Source organism: Barbatula barbatula (assembly GCF_947034865.1).
Source record: "Barbatula barbatula genome assembly, chromosome: 19".
Taxonomy (NCBI): domain Eukaryota; kingdom Metazoa; phylum Chordata; class Actinopteri; order Cypriniformes; family Nemacheilidae; genus Barbatula; species Barbatula barbatula.
This window is the reverse complement of record NC_136782.1, coordinates 1,714,779-1,739,190: the sequence shown is the minus strand read 5'-3', so window position 1 is coordinate 1,739,190 and position 24,412 is coordinate 1,714,779. Positions and strand designations below refer to the sequence as shown.

At 44.2% G+C, this 24,412-nt stretch overlaps 1 protein-coding gene across 10 annotated transcripts in view; it reads right to left on the bottom strand.

Annotated features, from left to right (window-relative positions):
• elna (elastin a) overlaps window positions 1-24,412 on the bottom strand; it is a 76,960-nt gene that overhangs the window by 44,926 nt on the left and 7,622 nt on the right. For 4 of the 10 annotated variants that reach the window (XM_079481791.1, XM_079481797.1, XM_079481793.1 and 1 more), the window contains exons 2-13: window positions 24,151-24,210; window positions 22,733-22,771; window positions 17,367-17,429; window positions 4,981-5,061; window positions 4,829-4,891; window positions 4,705-4,731; window positions 4,162-4,197; window positions 3,992-4,075; window positions 3,871-3,918; window positions 3,568-3,630; window positions 1,391-1,420; window positions 1,150-1,224 (exon numbers count right to left, since the gene is read on the bottom strand). In XM_079481791.1, the coding sequence (XP_079337917.1) occupies window positions 1,150-1,224; window positions 1,391-1,420; window positions 3,568-3,630; window positions 3,871-3,918; window positions 3,992-4,075; window positions 4,162-4,197; window positions 4,705-4,731; window positions 4,829-4,891; window positions 4,981-5,061; window positions 17,367-17,429; window positions 22,733-22,771; window positions 24,151-24,210 (669 nt within the window). The remainder of the gene's footprint in view (window positions 1-1,149; window positions 1,225-1,390; window positions 1,421-3,567; window positions 3,631-3,870; window positions 3,919-3,991; window positions 4,076-4,161; window positions 4,198-4,704; window positions 4,732-4,828; window positions 4,892-4,980; window positions 5,062-17,366; window positions 17,430-22,732; window positions 22,772-24,150; window positions 24,211-24,412) is intronic. The other 6 variants (XM_079481800.1, XM_079481796.1, XM_079481792.1 and 3 more) reach the window with 3 other exon arrangements.

Genomic DNA, 24,412 nt, shown 5'->3' with positions numbered 1-24,412 from the left:
ACTCGAAACTCAAACTGTAGGACTTGGGACTTGTACTTGTTGGTCTTGACTTAGGACTTGACTCGGGTCTTGTGTGTCTTGACTTGGGACTTGACTCAGGACTTGAGGGCAAAGACTTGAAACTTACTTGTGACTTGCAAAACAATGACTTGGTCCCAGCTGAGTACTAATAAACAGCCAATAGTCTAATAATATGCATGCAAATAAGTAGCTTGTTAATGGTCTGAATTGGTCCCTATACTAAAGTGTTACCCCTATCGAACCTTGTTAATAAATGTATTTACTTTAGTATAGGGACCAACTCCCACTATTAACAAGTTGCTTATTATCTTGCATATTATTAGAATATTGACTGTTTGTCAGTTACCTATGAAGCACATCATCTGACCATATTCTACATCCCTAATCTTACCCAATACTTAAACCTAACAACTATCACACCAAATTAGGAGTTTATTGAGGCAAAATTCGTAGTAATAGCAATGATTAGACCTTAAATACATTTTGACCTTAAAAACTTCACATATACAGTATATTTTACAGGAAAGAACCTAAGATTTGATCGTATCCCTCGCTCATGTGCAGATTAATAAATGGCAAGTTTTACAAGGAAATTACCAAACACACAGTTTTCTGTCATATGCTTGTTTCGTAAACAAGGTCCATTTTATCTACTTTTATCTTAACAAATTTGATGTTGGGAAAACCTGAGTAATATGACGTGAGTAAATATGAAGTGAGTGAAATGATGATCTCAATTCAAAGCTCCAAAAAAATGTTTGAATATGAAAAAAATGAAAATATGCTTAAACTGTGGCCATGAAACCGGTCAATGCCTTTTCACTAGAAAGAAGGGCAAATTATCAGTGTTAGAAACAAGTAAATTGAGCAATCTGCAACTTGACTGATTGTCTAGGTAAGCAAAAATCCAAAATTATTATGCACTACTGCAAAAATAGATGTTTAGCAAAGAGAGTCTAAACAATGGTACATCTGGGCCAATGGATGAAAGACATTTTGAATCCCTTCTAGTAGATCAGGCCTATGTTAAATGGAAAACCACATTTTCCATCACTGGCCAAAGGCTTTGTTTAATTAGGATTCATGATGTGGACAAACTCTTAAACAAAAATGAATGAAATAATTCACCTGGGGCTTTGGGAGATTTGAGAGGGTATCCAAGAAATACTCCTTGCTGCAGCGGTCCCCCATATACACGACTCCCTGCAGCGAAAAACATTGACTATTTTTCTTTAGGTGGACAATTGTCTTTTGAAAGATTCATGAGAAAGTTGATCTTTAACTCTGCCCAGGAATTTAGTTTGTATTGTTAATTCTGTAAAAAAATATATTCATATGCGATGGACAACAAATGATTACTTATCAGCACCTGGTACCAGACCCTGCCCTCCACCGGCAGCTATGGAAAAGATTAAGACAATTACTTGTGTGGTGAAGTGAGTGACTCGTTGCCACGTCATCCTCATTATGTATATAGCCAATGGGGTACCGCCCTTAGTGTATATAGACTCTGTGTTCATGCCTCCTGGGATGCGTCATTGTCGAAAGCCCGCCCATTGTCTTCATCCCAAGAGACCGTGGAGGTATGCGTTTCAGCTGTGCAGCTGGTTGTTTTGATTTTAGTATTAGGTGATGTTGCATTGTTTCTTTATTTGTATTTGTTTAGTGTGACACTCGGCCATCGAGGCTGCGCGTGTTTTCGTGGTGACATCCACATTGTAAGTTTTAATGTGGTACCGTTGCAACTTTTCAGGAAGTTTGTTTGTTTGTTTGAATGATCAGCAATGCATTTTAGTGTGGCGTGCCTTCGGGGCTTCCATCGGTGTGTCATCTCTTAGTAGCCGCGTCGGAGTGCCAGCTGTTTGTTGACTCACTAACCCATCGTATGACTTCTGTGTGCCTGTGATTACGTGTGCGTGCCGATATTCAATCAGGGTGAGTAAATTATCTATTGTTTCCTTTTAATTTGCAATTGTTTTAAGTAGATGGTTAATACATATTTGTGTTTATGAAATCTCTTTGCTCGCGTTAAAGCAAGGTTGAGCAGCTACATTAACAACTTGCTGTCAGTAACCCTTACTTTTTCGAGCCACGTCTGATGCTTTGAGGGAAACAGAACTTACTGCTGTGATCCCATCTCGTCTGCTGCTCAGGCGATCTGTTTTAGGCTCGAGTGGGCCTGAATGTTTTTTTGTTATTTCATGATTTTGTTTCTGTTTATGTGTCCGTCTTTGTATGGATTTGGCTGTTTCTGTCACCAGTCCTTTAGCTGCATGATCATCACTGACTTATTGCAGGGATTGATAGCAGCCAAATGGTCCCGTCATCTATATAGTTTTGTGACTGATTGTGTGACTTTGTGACGTGACCACGTTGTCTTGAATGTGTATTCTTTTGGCATAAATTGTTGTTGTTTTCTGTCTTGGTTCAAGTGGATTGTTTATCTTATATCTTATCGTATTTCATTTATTTCTGTATTCCGTGGGAACTGGGCTTTCCTGGAAGCAGGCCGGTGGTGGTAGCTGCACGGCCTTCACCTTAACACTAGGGCATTGGTTCTTAACCTGGGTTCGATCGAACCCCAGGGGTTCGGTGAGTCAGTCTCAGGGGTTCGGTGGAGGTCAAGACACACACTCATATGATTTGTGATGACACACCCGATTGGCCATCATTGGCGGCAGTTGATCACGCAACATCGCTTGGCCTATCTGTGCTGCAGGGAATTTGGTGCGCCCAGTAGTCGACTTGTGTGATTTCTTTCTTAATATTTTAATCCTTTCATACTAACTATGTCGAGCAAAATATGTACAATATGAATTCACGTGTATAACGGAACGTGATGGGAGTCAGCGTCCTAACTGCATGATTTGCAATGCCAAATTGAGCAATTCTAGTCTAGCACCGGCAAAACTAAGAGAACATTTCCTTAAGCTACATGGAGATGGAAATTGTTTTTATGGTTTTGTTCTTTAAAACACAGTGATGTTGATGCACGGTTCATTTTGTGCACCAGTAAAATATATACTTATGTTTTTAATTTGAAAAAAATCTTATTTTATTTTTCCAATTAAGATGGGTTCGGTGAATGCGCATATGAAACTTGTGGGGTTCAGTACCTCCATCTAGGTTAAGAACCACTGCACTAGGGGTTATTAGTGCTGTGTTATTTCTGATCACTATTTGTAGTGGAGTGTGACTTTTGAATTATTTTTCTTGCCGTATGCAGCTATAGCTAGACTGCTTTCGGGGGCCTCAGCCCCTGCCGTGATCTACATTCTTTGACTTTTTGTTTACGGATCGAGACAATTCATTGTGAGTTATTATTTGTGTAATTGTTCTCTTTAATAAACAATTGCTTGTTTAATTGTGAACTCCTGCCTCTCCTGAGCAAACGGACTTGTGTCCCGTTTATTAGATTATTTCCCCGGTAATTCGGGGTGGCGTAGTCACAACTAGACGAGCCACTTTTTGCTACACTTGTATAGTTAGTTGTTGTTTTATTAAATTTCAAAGGATTAGATTGTGATGTTATTGCTGAGGATTTACCCGATTTTGGTTTGAGTCCGGTTCCTGTGGCTACACCAGGAAGAATTCCCCGCCCATTAAATCCTGCAAACATGCCAATGGGGTTCAAGTACAAAAAAGTACATGTGCGATTGTTACTTTGAATTTAATCCAAATATCTGATTGGCAGGCCTGCACAGAATATGTGCCCACACAATTCCACAGAAAGCTCCACAGATGTCCATCTGTGCAGAATTCTACATATTTCCCTCTAGTCTCCAGACAGTGTGGAAAATGTGAAGAAAAGTGTGCAGATTCTGTTGGTCTGAGGATATACGAACACACCTTGTCCAGGAACGAGACCACCCTGGTATGGTCCAGGCACTCCCACACCTGCAGAAAGCAAAGTTGAAAGCATTGGTCTGTTGATCAATACAACTGCACCAGTTTACATGCTGCCACTCACCTGGCACTGGGGCTTTTCCAGCCTTTGCTGGTTTTCCTCCTGGTCCAACTCCACCCTGCACACCAGTCTGAGGAATGACTTGTCCTAACAAATCAAAAACTATTTAGATTGACGGGACCATCAGGACTGGTTAATATAGAAAAAAAAAGCTGAATACATATTCACCACACCTGGAAGACCAGCACCAGTTCCGCCTGTACCTGATCCTAAAGAAACACACAGAGAATACATTCAGTTCCACTGCTAACACCAGATTTCGTATTTCTTTTATTATCACTTGATCTGATAAAGCATGGAAGCTGATGTTTTGGACTGTTCATTTATTTAACCCTTTTCCATCAGATACCATGTCAAACATAGAGAAAAAATACATTGCACACTGCTATCAGCTTGTGCCAAGGACACACTGAAGTAATGTGTTGGCCTTGGTTACATGCACACCACCAGCACAACTTCCCGGAGGGGACACGTTTGTTGATCTGGCTTACGATCTGAGGCTGTTTAATTCAAGTTCAAGCCAATTGGAAAAGCATCTGACATTTGTATTGAGGAGTAAATAGAAGGCCCTGTATGTTTTAGTGAATTGTTCCTGTGAGAATGAGGTCATTTCCATTTCTTTTCTTTCCGAATATGTCTCGCTAAAAGGCATTTCTCTGAATCTACAATGTGTTTTTACAGTAAACACAATGGATTCAGCAAGATGTATTCACTACCTCCTTTAGGGGGCTTTCCAACAGCACCTGAAAAAAAGACAGAGAGACTTAATTGCCAGGTTAGAAGTACACAGCACTCTTCTAAGACAATCAAAGTTAGGTAAAAAAGTTAGTAAAACCCCACCTCCTGGTAGAATTCCTCCAGGTAAAACTCCCCCAGGCAAACCTCCACCTGGTAGCCCAATACCTGAAGCACATACACATATAAAAGTTAATAGCCACAAGCAGTTCTTTCACTCCCCTAATCTTTCTGATATATACTCATTGGATGAGCACCTGATTTAGCTGCCTTCAGACCCCCAGTTCCTGGGTAGAATCTCCCAACTCCACCATAAGCCCCATAAGCCCCATAGCCACCTAAAAGAGAATATAACAATGACAAAGTCTGAAAAAAAGACAAATCATGGCATTTATTCATTTGGCTGATGTTTTATCCATGAACAACCTTATGAAGATGATCTGCTTCCATATTATAAATGCCTAAATGTATCCTCTAGACCAGGGGTGTCCAAACTTGGTCCTGCAGAATTTAGCTCCAACTTGCCTCCACACACCTCCCTGGCAATTTCTAGTATCCAGAATAAGACCATGGTTTGCTGCTTCAGGTGTGTTCAGTTAGGGTTCGAGCTAAACTCTACATGACACTGGCCCTCCAGGAGCAGGATTGGACGCCCCTGCACAATAAGTGAGGCGAGAAGGAAAGAGAGGCAAAAAAATGAGAAAAGCAGAGTGAGATTCAGGGCTGCGGTGGAATGTTTTTGGCCAGGTAAGCTAGGAGTTAGGCTTCATTCAAAATGATTGATACATTGTTTCCTCCTACATGGAAAGCCTAAACAAATGAGGTCACAAAGAGCATTTATACTTTATGATACAAGGAGGAAAACTGGAATGGCAAGAATACGCAATAAAATGCTTTGCTTGTCAGTCTGTCTTTTGCCTTGTTGCCATAATACATCTAAGATTAAAGTCCCCTAAATCCTGGTATAAGAACTTTGTATACAAGAGAAAAAGGGTGAGGTAAACTTTTGAGATACTCCTTCCTACCGCAGTTAGTTTGCTAATGTCATCGACAACAGGCTATAGAACAAAATATTTTATGCTCTTCCAGTTGTAAGGTTGTTGTATCTTACACGTTTTTAGAAAGACTAAATTATAATCCTATATAATTTTGCGGCCTACATCCAGGTTATTGAAGGCAACTGCAGTGAATTGTTACTACAGAATCCTGGAATTCAAATGCCATGGCATTGCTGTGGGGTTTTTGAAGGGATCTCAGGATCATCGCCATTTTCAACGACCTGTGAGCATGGTAATTACAAACGCTATAGAAAGTAATGATAACAACCAAATGGTAATATAAATGTCCACCAAATAAACAAGAGAAAAAAACAAAAGCATGCCTTGCATGTCAATAAGCAAACATTCTTTTCTTTAATGTTCCATCCCAAATTAACCAGGGTTTTAGAACAGTTTAAACAAGCAACATCAAAAACATGGTAAATGTAGTAAAACCATGGTTACCAAAAAATAATAGTTCAACCATATTTAAACCTGCTGGTATTATTGCAGTCCAGTGTGTTGAAATATAAATTGGAACCATTTGCATGGCAGCTTATCACCTCTTTTCCTGCATGAACACCTTCTCCCTTTGGGAGAGACAATCGTTTTTTGACATTGGATACAGGAGAGGAGAAACTTAGCATTTTGACCACATGATTAGCATTTCCAGCAACACTGCAACACTCCTCCTACTAAAATTAACCATGTTTTTCTTTGTGGTAAAAGTGCTGTTACCATGGTTTTGTTGTGTAGGCTATTGATAATGATATTGATATATATTGATACTATTGGCAAAACCATGATTTAAATACAGTATCCATGGTTTTCTTGCTGATTTTATAAAGTGTTACTTCCCTCACAGAGGAAGTGTCAATCATGCTCATATGTTAACATCTGCTGTCTTTTTCTTTTATTATGGTCCTAAGTATCTAAATGTGTCATAAACTTTGTCTGTGTTTTTACCGTAACTTCTGCACAGTGGTCTTCAATAGACATACATGACTTAATCTTTAGCATAACTTGCTCAGCAGCTGCACAGCGTAAATCACTGGTGACAACCAACGCTTACATCATTGCTACCTCTTACGACAGCATTTGTCACAAACAGAAATACATGCAGGGATTATTAAGATGTGAATATGAAATGTTTATGGCAGAGTACACTGGGATGAAACAACATCTGCTTCAGTCAAGTCTTGTTTCTCATGAAATTCCTAAAATAAGCCATTAATAGTTGATGCATTTCATATCACATCCGAATGGGTGCAGAGCAGTTTGAGCTGGCACAGGCCACCAGGTCATTCATTTCAATTGCTTATTGTCAAAAATGTTAATACGGGAGCCAACAATGGAGGTCTGACCAACTGGCAATGCGTGAAACATGTCCCAGATGGCTAACATATGCATATGTTTGACAACCTTTTGGACAAGTCAGGCCTAAGATGTGATATGAGATTTGACACATAGCATAGCACTGAATGATTTTTATGTCCCATGGCATGCCAAGGATCTACAAAGGTACACCATGGTACAGTAAGTACAAATATGGTATCTGTTGTTGTATTTCAAGAAATGGAAAAATCTACCAAAAACAACAACCATCTACCAAATATGATGCACAAGTCAGTGAAATACTATGTTCTGGGAGTAATATCTCTCCAGTTTACATGAATGTTTCCCCCTTTCTAATTTATGGCACCCACAAGCATGGAAATAAACTCTAAGCTTGACACAATAGCAATATGTATCTTTATTTTTTATTTCTATATTTCTCTTGCTTTTTTCTTCCAGCTTTACATACAACACTTGTTTGAACAATGTACATGTATATGTGTTTTGTGTATGCTTGTGCCACTAAAATACTTCTCTGTTCAGCGAGGAAGACAGAGAAGAAAGGACCTCTTGTCTTAGACATTCTCTGTTTTGACGATGACCACATTGTGGTGAATAGCCAAAAAAAACTAGTTTTGGCATCCAAAAGAAATTGCGAAAGACCTGTGAATCGAAAAGTACACCAAATCAACCTCGATTTTGAACATCTCGAAAAATGATGACTTTGACATGTCTAACATAAACAGGCCCACATGAATCCAGCGAACATTTCTTTGCGATTGTTTTCGCAATTGGAAACCTCGCCATTCACAATTGGACAGTCTGCATCTGGGGATGTGCACAGGAAGTGGTGCGTGGCTCCTCAGGGAGGCTGTCGCAGTGGACTCAGTCCATGAGGACCAGCTATTATTCACAATCATAGACAAACAGCTTGAGGATCTGAAAGTCTGGGCCAGCTAATGAAAAACACATGTTCCTCTCAAGACTTGCTGGCTCTTCCCAGCTCATCTGCTTGGCCCACACCCTTCATTCTCCATTTACTCTTTCAACTATGAAACAAACTGTCTTCACTTACTGAGACAACAGAAAAGCATGTGGAAGGCAAAAGCTAAAATACTTTCAAAGGGTTGTGCTGCTCTGGTTTCTGTATAGATCAAAACAATGTCTGCCTGGGTTCAGGTGAATAAATGAAAAGCACCTGCATGTATAGCATTTCAGTGTGAAACTGTTTTGATGTCTTTGCTCATCATATGCAAAAAGTGTAATGTTCCTCCTAATTGACCTCATTTCACAACTTGTTGAATAAGAATCTAGTTTCTAAATTGTGCCCTATTCAGGGACTGTAGCATAGGGAACAGGAAGTAAAAGTAAAATTCCTTTTGCTCTAGGCACAGATTCCTCCTGATGACGATAACAGATTTTACACCTCACGTGTCAGCCATCACATTGTTTTCACTAAGCAGCAGATATCTTAGATGTGCACAGGGGCCTGTTATGGATTTACATTTACTATGAACACACAGAAATTGGTAAATTGTGAGCTATTAGCAATATTGTTATACTACCAGGCACATGTTACATACACATAGTTTGTTCTTGAACTTTTGATTGTAATATCTATGTCATTACTTAGGCAACACATATTTCATAGTACTCAAACCACTATTGCGAAGTAAATAGACACAATATTGTTTCAGCTGCAATGCACTGCTCATTCATAAGGCTTATATACCACAGAGCAACATCCACATGACAGCAGTAGAATAAACAAAACTATTTCCAGCCATCAGTTTCCAGATCTGATGTACATTATCAATATGTGCTCCCTGTGGAACCCATAACCTTGTTACAGCAATGCCCCACAGCTGAGCTGAAGTTACACACTTGACTAAGCCTTATCTAAGGTTCAGTTAATGGTCAGTGGTGTGTTAAGTGCAAAAGTTAAGAGTAAATAAGAGTTAAATGTGAAGCCTGGGATCCAAATGGTGTCCACTTCCCACCAGAGCTGTTAGATTTACCTGAAAGAGATTGGGTCATTATGTCCTACTTCTTTTTAGCTTTCACAGCCAAAGACAATTTCCATTGCAAAATCTGATATAGCAAAAAGGTCTCTTTCGGAAAAGGCAGCAAGGCAACAATTCATTCCTTATCTCTTCAAACATGTTGCTGGGGCCCAGATGAAATCTGGAAATTCAATTAAACCTGAATAGTGGTAAAATGCACCCGTACAGCTTGAATTGACAGAGAAAAAAAAAATATTTACCCTACGATATCAGAGTAGCGCAGCTGAGCACCTACGCTACAGTTTCCAGTTATTGTATCGCCAGTGTTCCAATAACACAGTCAGCGCTGATGTGCCATTGCTTGCTATTATGGGTTTGATGGAAGTTTATACATATGGATCAAAGTGCTAAGCTGAACATTTTCTGTGGCCAACCCTGGTGAGCCAGCAATTATAAAACGGTGGAAATATTCTCATTTATTAAAAATAACTCCTCAATTTGCTTTTGCCCATTACTATATATTTCTAAATTTGACAGTGAATTGAATGAACTGTTAATTATTGTGTGTGCTATATCTCCATATGTGTTATTATTCGGTGATTTCAATATCCATGCTGATACTGATAATACAGAATCCTGTGAACTTAAATCAGTGCTCTAATGTTTTAACTATGTAAAACATGATCATTTGTCTACACACTCAAAAGTTCACATGCTTGATCTTGTTTGTACAACCAGTGTGTAAAATGTCCGTCTGATCAAAATTCCCTTAAATTAAACTAAAAATTGCCTTTTCCTCAACCTCGTTCAAGAAATCAAACATAACTTATCGTAATCTAAAGTCCTGAGTTTCCCATACAATTGTCACGGCTCTCACGCCGGACGAGACAGACGAGAATCCAGGTTTACAAAAACAGGTAACTTTTAATGAACAGACTGGTACACGTAACGCGAGACAATCACAAGACATTCAATAACCGACAAGGGAACAAAAGGAAACACAGGGTATAGATAGTCTTTGGTGATGACTGGCATGTGCGGGAATTCATGTGATCACCAATGACGAACAGGTGTGGGAACGTGGAAAATCAAGTGAAACAAACAGGGGAACAGTCGGGAGTGTTACAACAATGCATTTACTTGGGGCCATGTCTTCTCTTATTTTGTTTGGTGTGAGTGGAGCGTGGCCTCTTGCATGTAGTTAGCTCCATGTAGTGTATTTCACTGTCACTTGCATTTAAAATCAATGAAGCGTTCATAATACAGCAACACATTGTCGAAATGTGCAAACAGCATATAGCCTCTCTATAATGTAGATGCACTGTATTGTGATTTTGTCCAATGATGTTGAGTTTATAAATCAAGATTTTAGCAGCAGTTAAAGTGACTGCAACATTAGTTTGTGACGTCTCAGCACAACAAGTCTGTCAATTACCTGCACTCAAATAATGCAGAGTACCATTTCACTAAACACACATGTTCTATTGACATCCTCTGGAAGTATAATTTCTCCATTTCCACTGCCCTCGACACTTTAGCCCTCATTAAAAGTAGACCTGTACCCTCTACTTACACATCTCCCCTGTTGACTCCTGCACTCTGAAAGCTACTGGCATACTTAAAGGAAATCTGGCATAGATGTCAGGGAACTGGTAAGGGAAGAACCCAGGTGCAGGCAGACACGGGGATGAAGGGGTTAACAAAAGACTTTAATAAATAATAAAACAGAAAACAAACACCCACGAGGGGGTAAAAGACAGTACACAATAACGAACACTACAAACTGAAGACTAACACTCGACAGGACTAGCAAATACAAACACTAAGACTTGAGACGGCTTCAGGTACACGGTAACAAGACTGGCATATGAGTACATCCCAGGAAACACGTACCACATACAATGAACGAGCACAGGACAATGAACACGAGGATGTTTTATAGGGAGACAGACAAAGGATAATTAACAATGGGCAGGTGTGGGTAATGAGACACAGGAGGAAAGCAATACTAGGAACGAGAAGGGCGGGGCCAATGACGAGACTGGAGAGAACACATATCATGTCCTGATTGAACATATGTTTCTCTCCACATAAAACACGTGGGTCTGTCATGATTCTTCCCCTAGACCAGAAAACCAAGACAAGATTAGGCAGAATCATGACAGGACCCCCCCCTTAATGAACGCCCCCTGGCGTTCACCAAGGGAGAACACTAACAAGACAAGACCGACTGGGAAACAGACAACAACCAACAAAACATGGTAAACACAATTAGGGGCAGACAAGAATACATGATAAAAGGGTTGGGGTGACATACTAAAAAAAAAACAAGGTAGGGGGGTGGAGGCAAACAAAAATTCATAGGGGGAACACAAGAGTCCAGGGGAGGAAGTCCAAAGGGGTTGTGACAAGGGGGAACAGTTCCTGTCCCCGGCGCTCGGAAGCGCGGAGTCCCAGGGGACACCCTGGGGGGCGGCGCTCGAGAGCGCGAAGTCCCCGACAGGGCAGGACTTGACGCCAGCTGGAAGGCCGGCTGGAAGGCCGGCAGGGCAGGACTTGACGCCGGCTGGAAGGCCGGCTGGACAGGACTTGGCACTTGCGTGGACGCAGGCAGGAACACCGGACTTGGGAACACCGGACTTGGGAACACCGGACTTGGGAACACCGGACTTGGGAACACCTGACTTGGGAACACCGGACTTGGGAACACCGGACTTGGGACCTCCGGACTTGGGACCTCCGGACTTGGGACCTCCGGACTTGGGACCTCCGGACCTGGGACCTCCGGACTTGGGACCACCGGACCTGGGACCTCCGGACCTGGGACCTCCGGACCTTGGACCTCCGGACCTTGGACCTCCGGACCTGGGACCTCCGGACCTGGGACCACCGGACCTGGGACCACTGGACTTGACGGGACCACCGGACTTGACGGGACCACCGGACTTGACGGGACCACCGGACTTGATGGGACCACCGGACACGGGACCACCGGACTTGGAACCACCGGACTTGGGACCACCGGACTTGGGACCACCGGACTTGGGACATCAGGAGGCCCGCTAGACGATCGGGCCCTCCTGCTCCTACGGCGCCCCCCCAAAAAATATTTGGGCTGAGTCCCGGTGTTCTCCTCCGGCTGGAACATCGGGCTTGACATTACACCCCTCCTCGGCTTCTTCTTTGACTGGCTCAAGGTGGGTGTAGCCGGTTGCGGAGAAGCAGTGGGGAGCATGACTAGCTCCGTGCTGGAAGAGTCGAAGGGTGCAGAGGGTGAGTAGAGGCCCACAGCCCCGACTCGCAGGGTACGGCCCTCGGGGATGGCGGCCAGCGGGGGGAACAAACTGGGCTGGACTGAGACCCTGGGCTCCGGCCGGTTCATGGCATACCTGATAAGGTTGGAGAAGCCCAGCGGTCTCAGCATTTCCATCTCCCACCCCGCTAGAGGTTGGTTGAGGCCGCCATTGAACAGGACCATCTGTTCCTGTTCACTGTGGACCATTTCCCCTGCCATCTCAAAGAAGCGGTCCCCATACTCCAGCACATCCAAGTACCCCTGACGTACACCCCGGAGGCGACGAGCCTGGGTTGCTCGCCTTGCCTCCAATCTGCCTGCTGGGTTCTGTTCTGGCTCGTTCATTCTGTCAGGGAACTGGTAAGGGAAGAACCCAGGTGCAGGCAGACACGGGGATGAAGGGGTTAACAAAAGACTTTAATAAATAATAAAACAGAAAACAAACACCCACGAGGGGGTAAAAGACAGTACACAATAACGAACACTACAAACTGAAGACTAACACTCGACAGGACTAGCAAATACAAACACTAAGACTTGAGACGGCTTCAGGTACACGGTAACAAGACTGGCATATGAGTACATCCCAGGAAACACGTACCACATACAATGAACGAGCACAGGACAATGAACACGAGGATGTTTTATAGGGAGACAGACAAAGGATAATTAACAATGGGCAGGTGTGGGTAATGAGACACAGGAGGAAAGCAATACTAGGAACGAGAAGGGCGGGGCCAATGACGAGACTGGAGAGAACACATATCATGTCCTGATTGAACATATGTTTCTCTCCACATAAAACACGTGGGTCTGTCATGATTCTGCCCCTAGACCAGAAAACCAAGACAAGATTAGGCAGAATCATGACAATAGATGTTTATTTTAATGCCTATAAGGATCATACAGGGCTGTCTAAACACTGAACAATCTAATTACTATTCTAGCCTCATTAATAATGCCTCCTTTCAACCCAAAACATTGTTTTCCATAGTCAGTAAACTAACCATTAGTTTTCTATAGTCACTGATCCCCCTACACCTGAGATAAGTAACTCATCTGGGCTGTGTTTCCCAAAAGCATTATAAGCCTACGTTTATCGTGGCTCAATTGGTGACAATTGTTCTTAGATCATCTTAAAGATACGATGCTTTTGGGAAACGCAGCCCAGAGCTTTGTGAGTCATTTTAACACTTTTTCAGGACAAAATAACAGCATTATACAATCTACTTCGCCTCTCCCCCCAGAAGACTGTCTTCTTACTTCCACTGCCAACACGTTCTCTACATCACAGAATTAATCTAGATATCAAAATTGTCCCTACTGCCCTACTTAAATTGTCTTCTCGTTACGTTACTCATCTCTCAATCACTTAAGGCTTTGTTTCCCGGGAATTAAAAAAACTGTGGCGGTCACCCCTTTACTAAAGAAGCCTGGACTTTCTTTTGGCCTAGACTGAAAGGGTATGTGTCTGTGTATATTAAGACTTGTCATGTATGCCAGTTTACAGGTAAGCTGAATCAGACTATTAGACCAGTGCCGTTGCAGCCTATTCTAGCGGTGAGTGAACCTTTTACACACCTTATTGTTGACTGTGTCGATCGTTGCCTGGTGCTAAATCTGGTTGTAAATATTTACTGACCGTTATGTGTCAGAGCACCAGGTATCCAGCTGCGTACCCGTTAAGGTCCATTACTACTAAGTCATAGGTTAGGGCCTTAACACAATTTATTTCCGTATTTGGCATTCCTAGGGTGATCCAGAGCGACCAAGGGTCAAACTTTGCATCTCACATGTTTAGTCAAGTGTTGAAGCTGTTGCGCCTTAAACAAAATCAGTCTTCGGCATATCATGCGCAAAGCCAGGGTGCTTTGGAGAGGTTTCATCAGACGCTTAAGTCTCTATTACGGGCATACTGTACGGATCTAGATTGAGACTGGGAAGATGGACTCCCGTGGCTAATGTTGGCTGCACGAGAGGCTGTACAGGAAAGTACAGGCTTTAGCCCAAATTAGCTCGTTTTTGGGCATACAGAACGGGGTCCTTTGGCTGTCTTGAAAAGTGGCTGTGTTGATACAGAGCCATGGAAAAATCTGATTGACTTTGTGAATGGGTTCAGGCACTGTTTGCTTTAAAGCTGGGTGTATGCGTCAAGAGAAATTGGGAGTATCGCAAAGTAAAATGAAAAAGTTCTATGACAGACGTACACAGAGACAGGAGTTTAGTCCTGTTGACCAGGTCCTTGCACTGATGCCTATTGTGGGCTCACCATTTCAAGCTAAACATATTGGTCCATATACTGTGAGTGAAAAAGGTCACATTTGAACTATATTGTGGAGACACCAGGACGTAAGAAAGCTTGACGACTGTATCATGTTAATCTGCTTAAACCTTACTACAAGCATGTAGTTTAGATTGATTAAGGGCAAGATGTGAAGAATGTTGTTTGCCCAGCGCTTTTGGTGACTTCAGAGGTATTAACGCAGGAGTCAGATGGGGTGCCGGAGCCAGACGAAAGTTTGCTTTGTGGGAGACTGAAAAATTCAGAGTCTCTTTGTAATTTGGATAAATTGTTGGCTCATCTGCTCGAGTCTAAACGTAGTGAATTGGCTGAGTTAATACACAAGTTTCCATGTCTGTTTGGTGACATCCCTTCACGTACCAGTTGGATTAAACATAATATAGATGTTGGAGATACTAAGCCGATTAAAAAGCACTTTTATCGTGTGGCACCAGCTAAACTAAGTTATTTGGATGCTGAGGTGGATTAAATGATCCAAAATAATATTGCTGTTCCTTCTGCATCTAGTTGGGCCTCCCATTGTATTTTGGTGCCAAAACATGATGGTACACCAAGATTTTTTTCCAATTTCAGGAAATTAAATGCTTTCACAAAATTTCACAGATTCTTTTCCGATTCCACGCATGGATGACTGCATAGATCAAGTGGGATCTGCCAAATTTGTTGACAAATTTGATTTGCTTTAAGTTTATTGGCAGGTCCCTTCGTCCAAGCGTGCACAGGAAGTTTCTGCGTTTACTACACCTTCAAGGTTGTATTCGTACAATGTGAAGCCATTTGGATTAAAGAATGCCCTTGTAACATTTCAGCGGTTGATGAACCATGTAGTGTCTGCTTTGACAGGCTGTTCTGTTTATCTTGAAGATGTGGTCATTAATAGTCACACCTGGTACTTACATCTCCGGGGCATTCTTTCATTGTTTGAGCGTTTGGTGGAAGTACAGCTCACCATTAATTTGGCTAAATGTACTTTTGACATGGCCACAGTGACATATCTTGGCCGTGTGGTAGAGTATCCTCAACCCACTACAAAAAAGGAACTTCAGAGGTTTTGGGGTTTAGTGGGTTATTATAGAGTGTTTTGTAAAAACTTCTCCAAGGTGGTTTTTCCCCTCACCGAACTCCTCAAGACCAAGATGAAATTTGATTGGTCGGCTAGTTGTCAACAAGCCTTTGATAATGTGAAACTGTTGTTGTGTTCTGCTCCTGTCCTAGCAGCTCCATGTTTTGATTGAGCTTTTTTGCTTCAAGTGGATGCCAGTCAGGTGGTAGCAGGTGCTGTTTTGCTCCAGGGGGATAACCAGGGTTTGGTGAGACCAGTTAGTTTATTTTCCAGAAAATTTAATAGGTACCAGAGTAACTGAGAATGAGGCTTTGTTACTTATTTGGGCCTTACAACATTTTTATGTTTATGTAGCAGCAGGAGGGCCGATTGTTTATACTGACCACAATCCACAAAATTTTTTGCGGTCGCTCAGATGTCCCAACCAGAGATTGACCCGGTGGTCATTGTTTCTCCAGGCTTATAACCTGGACATTATATATATAAAGGGATCAGAGAATATTATTTCAGATGCACTTTCTCGTGCTCCTCTGCATTGATACACCCTGTTTCTTCTGTATGTATTCTCTTATTCTGTTTCTCAGGTACCGGGGTTGCTGAGGATAAGTGGGGAAGTTTGTACGTGAAGTGGCCGGGACGGAGGTCATGTATCTTTGTGTCATATTGATATAATTTAGGTTATTTAAATATATTTTTTTAGGTGTTACTGCTGGGCCGGTGGTCCTTGTGGACGCCGACTTTAAAGGGGGGGTGTGTGACAGATAGGCATAGTTGGGTTTTTAACTGTGTGGTGTTGGCAGTTTACTGTGTTCCTTTTGTCTCTGAAGGTATCAGCGCCCGTAAACCAGATTAGGAGCACCTGTGCCAGACACTGGGGGAGGATAAATACTCCAGCCCTTTTGATCACTCGCTCTCTCTGCTCTGATTTCACTTCAGCCAGTAGCAGCAGCAGCAGCAGCAGACCTTTTGTTTTGTCATGTTATGTTTTGTTACCATTTCTCAACACTCAAACTGCACAATAGCCACTCATTCACATTTATACCACTGATACAACTGACTAACACACTCTATATGGTTAATTGTTAGTTTAATTGTTTAAGTTGCAAAAATAAATAGGTTTATTTTTGCCAGTCTTCCGTGTCCTTCTCGTATTTGTCATGACTGTTGAGCCGGGACGTGACAAATTGGGACACAGAACAAAAGTGTTGTGTTTATAATTTTGTTCAGTGTATATGCTTACCTTCGGTCACATTATCTGTCAACATGGCTTTAATTTTCTTTTTTGCTTCCAATGCCTTTTCCGGCCAATGGTATATCTGCGCGTATTGATGACCTACATACAGTATATGGATTTCCGACCCTCTATTACATTATGTAGCACCTTTATTTTTCGATTAGCGAAGGAAACTTAGTTTTTTTGTAAATCATAAAATATGTTTTTTAAAATATGTTTTTATATTCATGTACCATGACACTTCACCTACTCCGGGAGTGCTAGCCAGGTTTCTTCGCCAAAGTGATCCAGCTATTTATGTATTTTTTACACAGTCAAAAAATCTTTTTTTGCATGAGTTGGCTCTTAAAATTTAGACCTGAAAGAACTCTTACCAGCTCCAAAACCTCCTGTCTGACCACCAGTGCCAAGAGTCCCAGCTCCTCCGTAACCCCCTGCTGAACAAGAGAAGTATAAAAGCTTACAATGTTCTTGTATATGTCATGCATGTTGTCAAACTAAACCTAGTATGCTTACTATGAAGGGAATATGTACTGTATTTGTTTTGGAAAGTATATACATTTTATCTGCAGCAAAACAACATGCATGCACTGGAACATACTAACAGGAAAGGGAAGACAACGTTGTGGCCATTAACACTCACACATATCAAAATACAGCTCTTCTTTCCATTTAAGTATTTATTCATTTATTGTTTCATATGATATATCATCTCGGTTACGTATGTAACCTCCGTTCCCTGATGGAGGGAACGAGACATTGTGTCGAACCGACAGATGGGGTTTGACTTGAGAACCTATCATCTTCTGACTATTTTGAAAAGGCCAATGAAATTGGCGAATTAAATTTGCATGCCGGACTTCGCCCCCGGATATCCCGGGGGGAGACGGCGTGCTGCATTCATTCACCTTTTGTGCTGAGGAGCCTGAGAGCATCTATTGACTGCTGCAGCGGGCGGCAAGTGTTGTGGCATGAGGGACACAACGTCTCGTTCCCTCTATCAGGGAATCGAGGTTACATATGTAACCGAGAGGTTCCCTTTCTGTTGGTCTCTCGATGTTGTGTCGAACCGACAGATGGGGTTCCTATGGAAAACGCCACAGCAATATGCCGCGTCACAATCTCTAGCGAAGCGACGGTGACTGGCCTAGGCGTGTCAGACGCGAGCGCTAGCACGAAATTGTAACCATCCAGTGGGTTTGGCAGGGCTTCCCAGAGATTTGGCAAAGATGAGAGGCACCTGCCCTCGGCCACCACAGACGGAGGCCTTGTATCTCTAATGGCGAGAAGCCGTCCAGTACCGTAGGGCCACTGGGGAAGCGGTGTTCCCTGAAGGCTACGGAGACCACTTCCCACCGCAGGGAGGAATATAGTGGAGACACCAACATGGTCTCGCCCGCACGGGAGAACTCATGGGAGGTAAGCGCGGAACAAGGTACCGCTAGGTGGATGTCTACCTGGAGGAGGTCATGGGTCACCACGAGGGGGACCATTTCATGAGGAAAACGTCAGATGGAACCACCCTGTTGGGGGGTTACTACGTGTGGGGCACTAGGTCCGGTTAGAGCTATGTGATAACTCAGCTGATACCCGGCAATAGGAGGCAGGGCTGCTCCGCACAGTCCGCCGCCATGGAGTGCTTAGTGATGGATGGAATGCCTGTTCTTCGCCCCGAGGGGAAAGAAGTGAGGCTGAATTAGCGCACTGACCCGCCCGGAAAGGGGGGGAAGGCGCTTTTGCAGGCGTACACCTTACCGGCCGCCGGTCTCACGTGCTGGCAACATGCAAGACTCGGGCTGACACTGGTTCTGCACGGAGGTTATAGAACCTCGCGAAGGCGTAGCCCAACCCGCAGCTCTACAAATATCTGCCAGAGAGGTGCCCTGAGTCAGTGCCCATGAGGAGGCCACACCCCGAGTGGAGTGTGCCCTCACCCAGTGGGCAGTCCTGTGATTGGTATGCCGTCGTAACGTTGTCCACGATCCAGTGCGCCAACCTCTGTTTGGAGACAGCCCTCCTTATGCTGACCTGCGAAACAGATAAAGAGCTGCTCAGAGCTCTGTGTGCGGTTTAGGTAGAGGCGGGTACCGGACACAACACGGACAGGGTTGGGTCTTCCTCCCCAGTGGGGAGCGCCTGCAAGTTCACCACCTGGTCCCTAAAGGGGGTGGTGGGAACTTTGGGCATGTATCCAGGCCAGGGTCTCAGGATCACGTGAGAGTTACCGGGCCAAAATTTAAGGCAATCCGGGATACGGAAAATGCTTGTAGGTCCCCTACCCTCTTGATGGAAGCGAGCGCCAGCAGGAGGACCGTATTCATCGAGAGGTGAGGAATAGCGGCCTCGTAGGGGCTCGAAGGGGGGCCTCTGAAGGCCCGCCAGGACCACATTGAGGTCCCAAGAGGGAACAGCCTTCTCGCGCCCTTCAGGAACCTAATGACCAGGTCATGCTGCCCCAGGGGCAATTGGCAAGTAGAACAGCTAACAACTCTTGGCAATTGAATGGCAGCGCAGGCGGGGGCCCGTCCACAGACCCGATACTGCGTGCCCGTTGCACACCGCACCCCAACCCTGCGAGGAGGCGTCTGTTGACACCATGACTCGCCTTGAGACCTGCCCGAGAGGGACTCCGGCCCGTAAGAAAAGGTCATTGAAGACCAGGAGGTTAGGATGCAACGGCAGAGAGGCGGGATGACTATACGCCTGCTGCCTGTGTGCCACGCTCTCCAGGGAACTCGTCTCTGTAGCCAGTGCTGGAGCGGTCTCATGAGCATCAACCCGAGGGGGACCACCCCCGCCGAGGATGCCATGTGCCCCAGGAGCCTCTGAAATAATTTCAGGGGGACCGCTGGTTGCTGTCTGAGAAGGCTCAAACAGTTAAGCACTGACTGTGCGCGCTCTAGGGTGAGTCGTGCCGTCATGGAGACAGAGTCGAGTTCCATACCGTGAAAAATAGGGAGCTCTGCGCCGGGGAGAGCTGGCTCTTCTCTCTGTTGACCCATAATCCCAATCGGTCGCGGTGCGCCTCTGCGTGAGCATCCTGAAGGGCAGCTTCTGCAGGTGCTAGTTCAGGGTACGCAGATCAAGAATAGGGCTCAACCCTCCGCCTTTCTTGGGGACGACGAAGTACGGGCTGTACAACCCGCTGAACATCTCGGCCGGGGGGACGGGCAATCTCGGCCCGTAGTACAGGAGCATCTCTGCCTCAGCTGAGGTGAAGAGGATGCCCCGAAACCTGGGTGGAGGCCTGGCGAATTGTATCGCATAGCCGAGATGGACCGTATTCTGTAGCCACCGTGGAAAGTGCTACCCAAACACCCAAAGACCGAAACAGGGGGACTAGAGGTACGATCTGCTTCATCGCCCCCGCGATGGGGTGGTTCGACAGCCAGCAGTGCCGGTCCCCCGCCGGGGGAGACCCCCACGGGAAGGGAGCAGCTCCGCTGTGTTTCCTGCCTGGCGATGGCGCAGCTCAACGCACCGTCGAGGTGAGAGTGCTGAGGGCTGGCTATGTTTATACTCTGCACTGCGCGTCACCGTGACGCAATGTCGAGTCGCCGAACACCGTCCGCAGAGGGTGAGAACGGCTGTGAAAAAGACCCAGGGGGAACGAAAGCTCTTGTGAACATGTGGGCACAAGGCCCCCAAAGGGCCCCAGCAGATGTTTGGATGGGGCAGGAACCATCCCAGTCCAACCAGGCAGCGATGGAATGGCTGGGGTCAGGCCCAATCTTGTTCTCCTTGGGTTCACCTCATCAGGAGTGCTTTTGCTTCCGCGGCGGCTGCTGATGAGCCGGCGGACCTTTCCTTGACGTCTTCCTCCAGGGGGCCTCCTGAGGAGGGGGCGCCGGAACCGGGGACGACAACAAAGGTGGCCGGGGCTGTTTAGGAGCAGACCCCGAACGGGACCTCGACAGCCGAAAGGCGGCGGGGCTCACCAAACAGCCCACCCTGTGAGATGGGAGCATCGAGAAAGTGGACATTCTCGGCGTCCCGCATCTGGGCAAGGTTTAGCCAGAGGTGCCTCTCCTGGAGCACCATCATCGCCCCGGAGGGCGAGGTCGGTGGTGGCGCAGAGTACCCGCATTATCTTTGGGCCGGACTTCCCTCTTGTAACTATTTCACTGATGGACCTGCAGGACGGCCATCGTGTGAAGAGCGGGGGCAGCCTGGTCCGTGGCACTGCAAGCTCCTGACACCGGGGTGCCGAGAACCCACAAGCCCCGGACGGGAGGCTAGATCGGCCCCCCCAGGTGGCCAGCGTCTGCAGCACAAGTGCACCGCAACGTCACGCTCCACCCGGGGTACGTCAACGTAGCACCTAGCTGCCCCCCCATCGAGGGAAGAGAAAGTGACAGAGTCAGTCTGACGGAAAACGCGCCGAAAAGGGGGCGTTCCCAATCTTACCGAGCTCATCATGTACCTCGGGGACAAAAAGGCATCGGGGCTGGGTGCGGCTTAGAGTTGCGGTGCTCGCGGCGGCCGACATTTCGACGTCCGTTTCATCCCGAGCTCAACCTCCCGGGGGAGGGGGCTCCAAGGAATCATCCGGGTCGGCAGCCAGTACGTCACCCTCCGATGCTGAAAGGGACATCTCATTTTTGTCACGCATCGTGTCCGAGTACGTTGGGAAGGAGCAGGACGGCGAGCCGGTGGCTGACTGATTAACGCTCACGGAAATCCCCATGTCACCCACGCTGCTCGCCGTCAACAGGACGGGAAGCAAACGAGGTGGTGGCAGGCTCTTAAAAGAAAACAGCCACCCGTCTGAATAGCCATCCGCAGTGCGAGCAGGATTTATCCACAACGGCTGCGTCAGCGTGTTGGACCCCCAAGCACGCGAGGCAGACATCGTGTCCCTGCCCCTCCTCAATGAGTGTGTTGCACCCGTGAGAACAGCGAGACATGCTGCGCTGTAGAAATTTGCTCTTTTAGAGAGAAAAACACCTCCGGAACCGCTGAGACGCCAGGGGAAGTCACTGATGAGGGACAGTCCGCTGCACCACGTCGAGAAATCAGCTCTTTTAGAAGGATTGTCATCAGATGCGAAGGTTCCGAAGAACAAAAGGTGAATGAATGCAGCACGCCGTCTCCCTTTTATACCCGGATATCCGGGGGCGTAGTCCGGCATGCAAATTTAATTCGCCAAATTTTCAAAATAGTCAGAAGATGATAGGTTCTCAAGTCAAACCCCATCTGTCGGTTCGACACAACATCGAGAGACCGAAAGGGAACAGCCGTTAGAGTGTGCAGCATTCTACACTTCCAATTTCCACCAGAAGTAGAAGACCATCCGGGAACCTTTGGAATACTCTTTTAAAAAAACTAGGATTTGGGACATTCGGATAGTATGCAAATTGGGATGTTTTAACTTAGGTTTTTGATAAACGTTTTGGTAACCATGGTTTTACTACAGTTGCCGTAGTAAAACCAGTTTTTTAAACCATGGTCAATTTCTGTAAGGGCCTGTGTAATGTTCACTGTAATCTGCAAAAGAGAACAAGGACTGACATTAACTTTCACTTGACAGAAGGACTTTAAGGGGACCAGGCACACATCTGCTGTTGGCTTGTGACCACAACATCACTGAAGCCAAACACATTTCATCAGTCTCTTACTGTTGCTGACTGCAGCTTTATTATTGCATGTTATTACTTTACCAGTTATCCTTTATACAAATTAACATCAGCATTAATAATTAAGATGATTAAGTCATTGTGCGTGATAAAAATATCCCTACCTGCAGCTTTGGCCTGTTTGAATGAGTATGTCCCAGCACCTGTTAAATACATGACAGTTATAGTAATCTTCAAAAATTTAGCTAAAACTTGTTAGACTGACCACCTGATGCTTGCAAACATAGAAAATAAAATGTTAAATAATGACAATATAATAATAACAATTACTGTTTAATTAGCACAGATGTATTTCTTATCACCTTGAAAAAATATACAATATATGGTGAAAAAAGAGAAATGTTGCCAAGTGTACTTAAAATAATTAATATAATTTCATTGATATTTTGTAAAAACAATGTAGTTCAGAGGACAAAGAAATTGGTTATGAGTTCTCTGGATAACTAACCTCACCAAAATAATTTTATTCAAGTGCGCTTGCTTCTTTTGAACTTAAAATATGAAAGTGTACTTTTTGTCTACTTCCTATGTACTTCGTACAAATACACTATGTTCTTAGGAAATATACTTAAATTTGAAGTACACTTGGCTTGTACTTGTGTTAACTCTTTTGATTGAGTAGCCCAATAAATATGTCTTTCACAAAGTTGGTTCTCTTTTTTACTTTTATTACTAAAAAGGTATGCATTACTTGCCATGCACTGTGTTTCATAGACCCATGAATGAGGTGCAGAATCGAGTGGCTTATTAAAGAGATGTGTGCTATGACTTTTATAAGTGATTGTGCATACAATGTTCCTCCAGCAAAAATCCCATAGAAAGTATCTACCATGACCTAGCAATCATTTAGAGCATCCTAGCCTAGCAACAACACAGACTTTTATTTAAAGGGTTATCTTTGGATAAAAGGTCAAAGACAGTAGATTTGAGAGTGACATTAGTGGTTAATGTAATTAATCTCAACAAATGAATTGGAGGCTTCCAATAGTGATTATTTTAGAACAAGATGGATGACCTTAAAAATGTTTCAGATAGATGCTATAGTATATTGTTTTGTACTTAGAACGTTTTCGTATACCTTTGTCACCACTTATTGTATTAATACGTATTTGTAGAGCTGTGAAAGTTGTCAATTGTGCTTAAGAAATACATTTGAATTAAAGAGAATTAAATTGACTTTGTTTGGTTAAGCTTAATTCAAAATCTCAGAGGTGTTTCTTAGTTTTTTCCTAGTAAGGAGAACACTGATGTGTTAATGTAATTAATGAATTCGTGTCCCCTGTACATGCATAGTACAAGAGTATTTCAAGTTCAAAAAAAGTAAATAGTAAGTTTATAATCAATTCAATCACACTAGTAGTTCACTGAGAATACTGTAACGTGTACTTACAAATTACTATACTTGTTACATAAAGACAAAATATACTTGAACTTTCCTTAAGTATAGTTAATAAAATGAACTTCAAGTATACTTCTTTTCGAGTAAAGCTATCGTGATCAGGGGTTTGGTTATCGGTTGTACCTGGGTACACTCCAGCACCTCCTGGTCCTCCTCCGACTGCCCCCTGTGGCGGATACACTCCTGGAACAGAGAGACAAATGACTTGAGAATCTGTTCATTGTTTCCCTCATTCAAATTTAACATGACCTTTAGACTTTTGGACACACCAGGTCCGAAAAAAAGAAGTCTGGAAAAAAAATGCTAGCTTCAGAAAGCTTTCCCAAGGATGTTTTTGCAAGCTTAAGTTATCCTAGGAAGTTTACGGCTCACAGTAAACATACTC